Below are 10,991 nucleotides of genomic sequence, written 5' to 3' on the forward strand. Positions count from 1 at the left end.
CCTTAGAAAATCATTCTACACTCTGAATACAGACAGAAAATCCGTCTGTAAATCCATCAATAAGGTAAAATAGATTTTTTTTAATTTTTCCATTGCAAAATAAATACTTTAGATTTGTTTTCTAAATTTACTCCATCAAATACACTGTAAATTGAAAAAAAGAAAGACAAAAATTATATAAATAAACATAATATTCACTACATGATACCTATAAAATTGGATGTTATTTTTTAACGCCATTAGCCAATATCTCACTATCTCAATAAAAAGATACCCAAAAAATAAGATGATTATCCCAATAAACAAGTTCTTCATTATAGTTACTTTCTTATGAATGTAATCATATCATTAAATTAATTCTTAAAATGCTACTTCAGGATGCCAAAATTCAACTCCACTCCACAATTAGGAGGGGGTTCTTATCAGAATTTTCAACAGATCAAGCAAGTTACAAATCAAGAGTTAATTTTCCTCATTCAAGCATGATGCTATTGTTGTGACTTGTGAGAGGAGCTACTCCTACAGTTGCACTTTGTTTCTTCAGTTTACTTCTTGTTGGTGGCCTCCATAGATAGGATAAACAGCGTAGGCAGCAGCATATATGCTTGGATCATGAGGATGAGACAATGCATATCCATAACCATCATAAACAGGGGCTTCGTAATAAGTGCCACTCCAGTGGTTGCCATCAAAGTCCATTCTAAATTGTTCTCCAAAGAAATACCCATTGAGAATCATCACAAATGCAATTTAAAGACATACAAGATGAAGAAAATCCAAGCAGTACTATTCTATCACTAATGTTCTAATAACATTTTTTAAAATGAATTCAGAAAACTTTAAATTTGTTGATATAAGCAGCCAAGGACCAAAAAGGTTCACATCCCTTAAGTTAGGTGCAATAAATTATATCCTTATATGACTTGAGACAGTTATTAGCCATGAAAATCTATTTGAACATGCATGAGAGTACACGAAAGAGGAAATTATCTGCTTATTTGCTGGATTACGGCCCCAAGAAAGATGAACTGTTTACTTGTCAATCATTGTCCCATTTAGCTTCTGCAATGCCTCTTCAGCATTATTTCTGGAGAGGTGGTTGTGAGAATGATATGAAGTTATTACATAAATAAAGAGAATAGGCAACATGTCCTCTTTGGCTCCATGAAAAATCAATGATTTGAGAGTGCCAGAAAATTTACCTGATTGCAAATTGGACAAAACCACACCCCTTTCCAATAGGTATCTTAACAGATACTATCTCACCATACTGAGAGAATTGCTGCCTAAGATCTTCATCTGTAACATTAGGTTTGAGTCCTCCAACAAATATCTATCATAAAATATCGGTTAGGAGAAAGCATAAAAATACAAAAGCTAATAACTGAGTGGAAAACTCACAGTTGTGTTTGTAGAATCCGCTTCAAATTGGCTGGATGTGCCATTTGCCTGGCCTCCTATAAAACGAAATAGAAAATTTGAATATATTCAGTACATGTATTTAAAACTCTTGTTGCAACATGCAATGGATAAACAAATTTAGAAAAGAGCTCATCTCTATTATCAAAATGAAATTGAAGGGATGGAAAACCAAGACAAGAACAAATTGATGAAACATTGGAGTAGTAAGCACTACCCAAAGAGCATACCCAAAAATTATTGAAGTAGTAAGCACTACCATACCCTTGCTCTCAGTAGACAAAAGATGCTCCTTCGCCATTGCTGGGGTAACTCCAAGTGTCCTTGCAGCATCACTAGCACTTATCCCAGCCTGAAGAGCATCGGGTTTCATAACAAGCACCTTGATTTTAGTGAAAACCTACACCAAATCATACTTGCTTAAGTCAAATTTAACCACCTTTTTAATATAAGATGAGTTTGATGTCAAAATGACAAAAACGTGAATGAAGATTGACAACATTAAAAAGGGGCCTTATCTGTTTACAACAGAGAGAGAAACAAAAATTAAAGAAACCTTATCCAATATATATAAAGCCAGCAGATGTTTGGAGTTAACGATGTTAAGTTACCAATGTAGAATTAGGAAAACTTTTGGGTAAAATCACTAATGCAAATATACAAACGAAAGGACATGAATTCATCCACCACATGGTGAAATATAGAAAACCAAAGCTAAGGAAGAAGAAGGGAACCTGGGTTGCCGGAAAGGTTTCTCTTTTTCTTTGATGGTGGCCGTGTAGAAGTCTCAGATGATGTTGGTGGTGGAGTCATGAAGGTTCCAATTTCAGTTCTTGTACTGAGGAAACACTGTTATTACCTCATTTGAAGTTGAAGTTAAATTAGACATGTTTTCTTCCACTACTACCACTTGTGCTGATTTTGTTGTTGTTGGAATATTAAACTCTTCAAGTGTTAAGGGTTGAGATCAATTAAGGGTTGAGAACTTCAGTGTTCATAGTATAGTAGACTAATGGATTATATGCATACAATGTGTCATGCAACCAGAAAATCTATGAGATGTAGCTTAGAAGCAACTAACAATTTTTCATACAAGAAGAACCAAAATTCTAAACAAATAGTACTTATATTTATTCTCTAAACAATTCTTTGGGCTGCGACGAAGAAGGACGAATGAGAGGACTGAAACTTATGTGTTGTTAGAACCAGGGCAGGAAGAGAAGTTTGTTTCTGAGGAAGAACTTAAGGTCAAGTTCAAAGGGTGGTAACTTTTATTGGAAAAAAAAAAGAAAAAAAGGTCATAAACCATTATTGGAATCTTTATAGTTTCTTTTTATAATGCTAACTCTTATGTTAGAGGAATTTTATTTGTTTAATTTAAAAGAAGAAAAGGGAAATTTTATAAAGAAATGTATAATTAATAAAAATAAAAATATTCAAAAAAAAAAGAGAGTATGCATTTAACTAGATTCATACTAAAAAGTCAAAAGACAAAAAAAAAGGAAAAACCTTTTACTAACTTCTACGGATGGCTAGCTATCAATTCATTGAATTTTGGTTAAATTAAAACACCTTTGAGTACTTTCCCAAAATTCTATCGCTAATTAATTGGTTCTTACCTCATTAAGGTCAGAAAAAGCAGAAGATAGATATAGATGAATGATGCACCCCCATTGAAGGAAGTAGTAGTAGTAACAATAAACAAACATAATAAAATTTATTGAAGTAAGATATGGCCTAAGAAAATTAAATTACCTTATCCCTTAAAGGAACTCTTCCATATGGAGTTGATCTCTCAAAGTATTGGCAATAGAGATGACCTAATCTATCATTAAAATGCAATTGATGAGAATTTTGTTCTACATTATTCATTCCACCTTATTCTGAGGAACTCCCATCCCATTTCCATAACTTCTCACACTCACTCTCATCGCTTAAGGTATCACTACATGAATCCCTTGTTTCACACTCTCCTGTCTCAAACTCTTTCCTGAAATTCAATATCAATTCATCAACTAACTAACCTACTACTAAATCATTATGCTCACAAACATAACCCCCTGAACCAACAAAAAAGAAAAAGTTTTTGAGAGAGAGAGAGAGAGAAAAACCTGAAAGTGTTGCTAGTGAAAATCTGAATTGCAGAAAATAGTTGCTATGGTTATCATGCTCCCTTCCATGTTCTCATCAAATACGTCGTAATCACTGTCGCACTGCAACAAAACAACCGGAGAAAAAACGAATAATAATCAAAATGCTTGATAGTCAAAGAAGTCATGTGCAGTAATAGAGTTGATACTTGATAGTTGATATTGAGGAAAATGGTATCTGAAATCCCGGTGAAAAAGAAGGGAAAAAGGAAAGGGAAAAGTTTGATGAATATATAGTATTCCCCCCCTCTCTCTCTCTCTCTCTCTCTCTCTCTCTCTCTCTCTCTCTCTCTCTCTCTCTCTCTCTCTCTCTCTCTCTCTCTCTCTCTCTCTCTCTCTCTCATATGAATGAATGAAAGTGATTTGGTTTCACACTAAGCTTAAGGCAGTGGTTGTTTTGGCAATGAGGCAAAGAGACAAGTAGTAGTTTTGGTTTTTATTGAAATAAAAAGATGAGAAGAGAAGAGAAGTGGAAGAAGCTTATGAGGACAAGGAGGAGGAGAGTGAAATATTATGTTTAGTTTAGTTTTATAAAGCTAGGATGAAATATTATGTTAATCAATTTTGCAATGTTAGAACACTAAAATATCAGAAAATAAAAAGAAGAGTGAAGCGATTAAAAATAAGGAATCCAAAATTTTTTTAAGGCAATTAGTGTAAGGAATTTCGATATACGATTGGTAAAACCTTGCAGCCTCTAGTTCGCTATCGAATAGGCCAAAATAGAAATATCTGCAGGCAAGCCAAAAACCCAGCCAGTGTAAAAACAAATGAATTATAATTTATCACAGAACATACCAAAACTGCTAACACGGAAGTGCATCGAACAATTATGTTTCACTTTGTAGAGTTAATTATAAGTATTAAAACCTCAATATTCTCAAAATGTTTGAGATCACTAAGGTTCTAATATGATTGCTATATCAGAATTCAAATGTTTCTCAATAGTCACTTTAACTACCAATATAGCTACAAACTAGTGATCTAACAGTTTTGGTCAACGGTTTAGTTAATTTAACTCACAATTAGCTTCATCTTAGTAGAAAAAATGAAATGCATTATATTAAAACTTTTTTATTTCATTAATAATTGAAACAAATTACTTCATAAAATAAACTACGCTGAACTTAAAGTTAAACATCCAAATACGAAATAACAGAAAACAACAAGTAAAACTCGTTGTTATTTTAGCTCATGAAACATTAATTCGTAGAGTGAGAAAAACAATTGTGTTTTTCTTTCTTGATTAAAGGAAGAAGGGGAGAGAAGAAGTACCTAAATGTCATTGAAGCTCCAGTGGTTGAAAAGTTTGACATCGATCTGAGTAGGATCTGGAACAACGCCAACCTTTTGGACTACGTCAGCCATTCCTGCAAACGAAAATTGAACACAGAATAGATAGTTAGCTAAGTGTAAAGATTGAAAGATAAAAGAGATGCAGATCGAAGAAAGAAGAAAATGAAGACGAACTTGTTGAAGCAGAAAGTGTGTTGTGCCACTTAGGGTTCTATGCTGTGAGAGTATAAGGGATTAGTTGAACCCACTTTGGAAAGCGAAAACCCTACTTGGGGCCGGTTTTGGAACACAACTCAATAGCCTCCGACGAAAAACTTTAAGTTACAGACAAATTTTTCATCTGTAATAATTTAATAAAATGCAGTGTTTTTGTCCATTTAATTACAGACAGATTTTTCGTCTGTAACCATTTCCTGCAAAAAAAATTAATTTTTTGACAGAATTATCGACGAATTTTTTTCCGTCTGTAATTTATGTTAATTCATTTTTTTTTGTTTTCCGATAAAAAATTTCTCTAAAATTCTGTCTGTATTTCCGTGGGATAAAATCTGTCGAAAATATCCGTTATTAATAACTAGTTTTCTAGTAGTGAATATTAATTTTCCAATAACACTTCATTAAAAAGAAATTATTTTTTTGAAATTTTTTAAAAACTAATTAATATTATATATATTTTGTTACACTACGTCTAGTTATAAAAATTTTATTTATTTCTAATGCTTATATTAAAAATGTAAACAAATTTAAATTAGTAAATTTTTATCTATAATATAATAATAATATAATAATTATTTTATATATCGCACGAATATAAATTAGTTATTCTTTTATTTGTAAAAATTTTAAGAGGTTTGAGCTTGTTATCGATATAACCAGGGGACGGTCTCAAGAGGGGGCAAGTGGTGGCCTTGACCCCAACAAATTTTAAACTCATATACTATTATAATAGATGTATTATATAGAGTAAAATTTAATAGCGTAATAATAATAAAAAAGAGTTAATATTCTTTATGTAATACAGTTTAAATTTCTCTACATACATTTATATTATTTGTATTTTTTTATTTAATTTAAAGTTCTTTTTACATTTATTTTTCTAAAATTAATTTTAACTTCTATAATCATATAAAAAATACTTTAATATTATTTATAATATTATTTTTTTAGTTGACAATTTAGTCAATATTTTATTATTTTTTATTACTTTTTACCCCCTATTATTATATAAAAATACTTTAGTATATTTTAAATTCACATAACAAAATTGTTAATGAGATTAATTTATATTATTTTATGTCATATTTTATAATGATATAAAACATAAAAATTTAATTTGCGGCACATAAATACTTACAAAAGTAAATTAATTAACAAAATATTTAAAAATAGATAATTTTATATTTTATTAGATGTAAAATTATAAAAAATTATAAAAAAATTATAAAGACTGAGATAATTCTTTTATTTGACAAATATTTATTAATTTTTTAATTAAAAAACTAATTATAATTATACCTATTATCAAATATATGACATTATATTTGATTATACAAAATTTTAATTTTTGGCCCTTCCATAATTAAATTTCTGGATCCGTCCTTGGATATAACTCGTATGATAAATTTTACTTAAAATATATATATATATATATATATATATATATATATATATATATAATATTGATCGATGAGTGTGGTATATTTTTTTATATAAATAATTTCAGAAAAAATCTAATAATCAATCTATTATCTTTTTGGTTTTAGTCTAATCTAAATATTTTTTATTATTTTTAGAAAGAAATTTTTTTAAAAAATTTAATAATATATGACGAGGAACACAGAAACCAATTAAAATATAACACAAAAATATTTTTAACAAAAAATAAAATAAATATCTTTATTTGAGTATTCTTCTAAATTAAAAATGTTCATCAAACTTGTACCGTTAAATCCATATGGTTTGATCAGATGGGAGACAAGTAATAAATTGATTTGATGGCATAGTTTATCAAACCCAGCCATACCCACTTAATCAAACCAAAAACCTAATCACTTGTCGTCAACTCGAATTGCGTCATTATTTAAATCGATCAGATAATTAATCCAGACAAACTTAATAAAAAGTCGGTCAAATTCAATAAAATTCGTTAAAACCGACCAGATAAAACCTTGCTAAACTAGAAAAAAAATATTATTTCGTATACATAATTTTTTTCATTAAATATAGTACATAATTAAAATTAAATTATATTTATAAATTAAAAAAATAATATTTTATTAATTATAATATATTTTTTTATAAATACTTAAAGAGTATAATAAATATAAATTTGTAAATACTTTAAGAATATAATGAATATAAATTAATTAATGAATTAATAAGATTTAAAAAATCAATTTAATAAAAATAAAAATAAAAAAGACATTTATTATGAAAATAAAAAAGTAAAATTAAATTTTATATAATTAATTAACTATGACCAAGTCAATCAGTGAACCTATAACCTATTAATTAAACCAATAATTTAATAATTCAGTAATTTAGCTAGTTTAATTATCGGTTTAGTTTTAATAACTATATATGCTTGATATTTAATCTTTTGTTTTTTTTTTATTTCTAAAAAATGGATGGAACAACAGAAGTGTATATACAAAAGTTAAAAATTAAAAATTTTAAGCACATTCTTTCACTTGTTTTTTGTTTTTATTTGTGATACGGTCGTTACAAATCTAATATCATAATTCGGCATTATATACAATAATTTCACACTTTACATTATAACACGGCGTTATACGTTATAATTAGACTCAACGGACTACATTCTAGAATAAAACGACCGACCAAAAATTATCACTTATTAAAACTTATTAAATGCTCTTCAATTCAGATGATCAATGGAAAAGTAACCGACCTATTTTATCTCACCTATAAAGGTATGATATTTTATCTTCAAACGATACACTGGATTCACAGTACTAACTTAAGCATCGGAATGTTTTTTGTAGGTACACTCCTCCTTTGTTCATACTCTCCGTGACGTGATATCTCTCTGGACGAAGAGCTCGGATCTTCCTAGCTTATAGCTCGGCATTGACGGTAATAGTTCGACATTGACTTCCAAAAACCGACTTATGTCCATGTTACTCACACAAGAACAATTGGATCTCTATTTTCTGATCTATATCTGTTATTCCTATTTTTCGATCCTCTAAGGCTAACACAATGGCCGAGTTATGGCTCATCAAAAGCTCAACCTGCTTCATTAAAATACATTTCCAGGCCAAGCTTGGGGGCTATGATACGGCCGTTACAAATCCGATGTCATAATTTGGCATTATATACAATAACTAGTCATTATGTACCATAACTTGGCACTTTACATTATAACTTGGTATTATACGTTACAATGAGACTCAATGGACTACATCCTGGAACAAAAACGTCCGACCAGACATTATCACTTATTAAAGCATATTAACTGCTCTTCAATTCAGATGATCAATAGAAACGTAACCGACCTATTTTATCTGACCTATAAAAGTATGATATTTTATTTTCTAACGATACACTAAATTCACAGTAGTAACTTAAGCATCGGAGTGCCTTTTGCAGGTACATTCTCCCTTTGTTCATACTCTCTGTAATGTGATATCTCTCTGGATGAAGAGCTCAGATCTTCCTAGCTTATAGCTCGGTGTTGAAGGCAACAGTTCGACGTCGACTTCCAAAAACTGAGTTACGTCCAGGTTACTCACACAAGAACAATTGGTGCCACCGTGAGGCCTCGAAATAAACACCCTTCTTTCTATAGGCCCCATTTCCTTCTAGTGGTTTCAAACTTACCTGCACCTTTGTAAACAAAGGTCATATAATAAATCACTAAAGCCCGAAAAAGGCCGAACTATATCTATTATCTTTATTTGCCTGTCTATATCTATTATCTCTATTTTCCGATTTATATCTGTTATCTCTATTTTCCAATTCATATATGTTATATCTCTTTTTCGACCTATATCTGTTGTCCCTATTTGCCGATCTATATTTGTTATCTCTATTTTTCGATTTATATTTGTTATCTTTATTTGCCAATTTTATATCTGTTATCTCTATTTGCCAATCTATATATGTTATCTCTATTTTTTTATTTATATAAGTTATCTCTATTTGCCGATTTATATCTGTTATATCTATTTTCTGATCCATATCTATCATCTCAATTTGTCGATCTATATCTGTTATCTCTATTTGCCAGTTTATATCTGTTATCTCTATTTTCCAATCTATATCTATTATATCTATTTTTCAATCTATATCGATATCCCTATTTGCCGATCTATATCTGTTATCTCTATTTGCCAATTTATATCTGTTATCTCTATTTGCCGATCTATATCTGATATCTCTATTTTCTTATATGTATCTATCATCTCTATTTTCTGATCTATATCTATTATCTCTATTTGCCAATCTATATCTATTATCTCTATTTTTCAATTTATATCTATTATCTCTATTTTTCAATCTATATCTGTTATATCTATTTTTCGATCTATATCTATTGTCCCTATTTGCCGATCTATATATGTTATCTCTATTTTTTATTTATATCTGTTATCTTTATTTGCCAATTTATGTCTGTTATCTCTATTTGCCGATCTATATCTGTCATCTCTTATCTCTCTTTGGATCTATATCTATTATCTCTATTCTTCGATCTATATCTGTTATCTCTATTTTCCGATTTATATCTGTAATCTCTATTTGCCGATTTATATCTGTTATCTCTATTTGCCAATTTATATATGTTATCTCTATTTGCCGGTTAATAAACCCATATTTGGTGATATATTTTGTGCTTAATTTGAGTGATTTATTCAATCCTTCACCCACTTATTCATATTAATTGCATGGTTTTACTTTCCCTTCCTAATTATGTGATGTATGTGAAAAATATGTTTCCTATGCCTTAAAATTAATTATTTTAATTACCTTTATTTCCATTCGATGCCATGATTAGTGTGTTGAGTAGTTTCAGATCTTCTAAGGCAGGAATGACTCAAAGGATGGAAAGAAAACATACAAAAATGAAAGGAAAGCACAAAACGGAGTTTCTGAAGAAATTGGCAGCGACGTGATCGCATGGACGACGCGGCCGCATACCAAGCGCGAAGAAGCAGCGACGCGGCCGCATGACTGACGCGACCGCGCACCTAAAGAAGAACACCTATGACGCGGCCGCATGACTGACGCGACCGCGTGACAAGAAAAACTCCAATTGACGCGACCGCGTGACCCACGCGGATGCGTGACAGAGGCCACGCACCAGAAATTGCAAAAAATGCTCATAGCGAGTTCTGAAGCCCTTTTTGGCCCAAATCCAAGTCCAGAAGGCATAGATCAGAGGTTATGAAGTGGGGGAATGCATCCATTGAGGGTAGTTCCCGAATTTTAGTCACTTTCGATGATTTAGGTTTAGTTGGAGAGAGGTTCTCTCCTTTCTCTTTAGGATTAGGATTTAGATTTATGATTTTATTTGCTTTGAGGATTATCTTTTTATCAGGTTCAATATTCCTTTTTCATTACTTGCTTTTCAATTTAGTATGAATTCTTCTATGTTACAGATTACTCTTTCGAATTAATGTTATTTGAGGTATTTCAGTTAATATTGCTTTCTTTTATTTATGTTATTGATTATTCCCAATCTGAAGACATTTTTATTCCAGTAGATTTAATTCCTTTTCCTTTTGGTCTTGGTTAAGAAATCAGTAACTCAGGAGTTATCTTAGCTCAACATAATTGATAACTGTTATCTTTTCTAATTGAACTGAACTTCAATAATCCCAACCTTTTCTTAGGAAATAAATAGGATTCGAAGGTCAAACTAATTAGTCCCTTGACTTTCCTTTGCTTTAGCAAAGGTTAACTAAGTGGAATTAAGATTCAACTTTCATTATTATTGATAAGAATAACTAAGTCTGGACTTCCAATTTCTCATACCTTGCCAAAGGGTTTGCTTTACAGTATTTATTTATTTTAATTACCATTTAAATTAATTGTCATATTCATTCCTCATTCTCAAACCCCAATTTACAATCTCCATAACCAATAATAAGAACACACTTCCCT

The 10,991-nt window shown here is 30.4% G+C and overlaps 1 protein-coding gene across 24 annotated transcripts; it reads right to left on the minus strand.

The window, feature by feature from the left end:
- Window positions 1-290: 290 nt before the first annotated feature.
- LOC112801658 (polyadenylate-binding protein RBP47C) lies at window positions 291-5,160 on the minus strand. 24 transcript variants are annotated; one of them, XR_011862411.1, is made up of 10 exons: window positions 5,040-5,160; window positions 4,845-4,939; window positions 4,257-4,301; window positions 3,531-3,632; window positions 3,175-3,409; window positions 2,154-2,268; window positions 1,650-1,819; window positions 1,402-1,457; window positions 1,203-1,333; window positions 291-1,087 (listed from the first exon to the last, which is right to left on the minus strand). XR_011862411.1 is itself a non-coding variant. In XM_072197194.1 (10 exons), exons 7-10 carry the CDS (start codon window positions 1,790-1,792, stop codon window positions 1,033-1,035), a joined length of 351 nt encoding a protein of 116 aa, XP_072053295.1. In that variant the 5' UTR covers window positions 1,793-1,819; window positions 2,154-2,268; window positions 3,175-3,239; window positions 3,531-3,632; window positions 4,257-4,301; window positions 4,845-4,939; window positions 5,040-5,160; the 3' UTR covers window positions 291-1,032. The 24 variants fall into 24 exon arrangements, 13 of the variants coding, with proteins under 13 accessions (XP_072053295.1, XP_072053292.1, XP_072053265.1 ...); XM_072197194.1 differs by having other exon boundaries at window positions 1,684-1,819; window positions 3,175-3,239; XM_072197191.1 differs by having other exon boundaries at window positions 1,684-1,819; window positions 3,175-3,244.
- Window positions 5,161-10,991: the final 5,831 nt, after the last annotated feature.

The sequence above is a fragment of the Arachis hypogaea genome, chromosome 1, assembly GCF_003086295.3.
Source record: "Arachis hypogaea cultivar Tifrunner chromosome 1, arahy.Tifrunner.gnm2.J5K5, whole genome shotgun sequence".
NCBI lineage: Eukaryota > Viridiplantae > Streptophyta > Magnoliopsida > Fabales > Fabaceae > Arachis > Arachis hypogaea.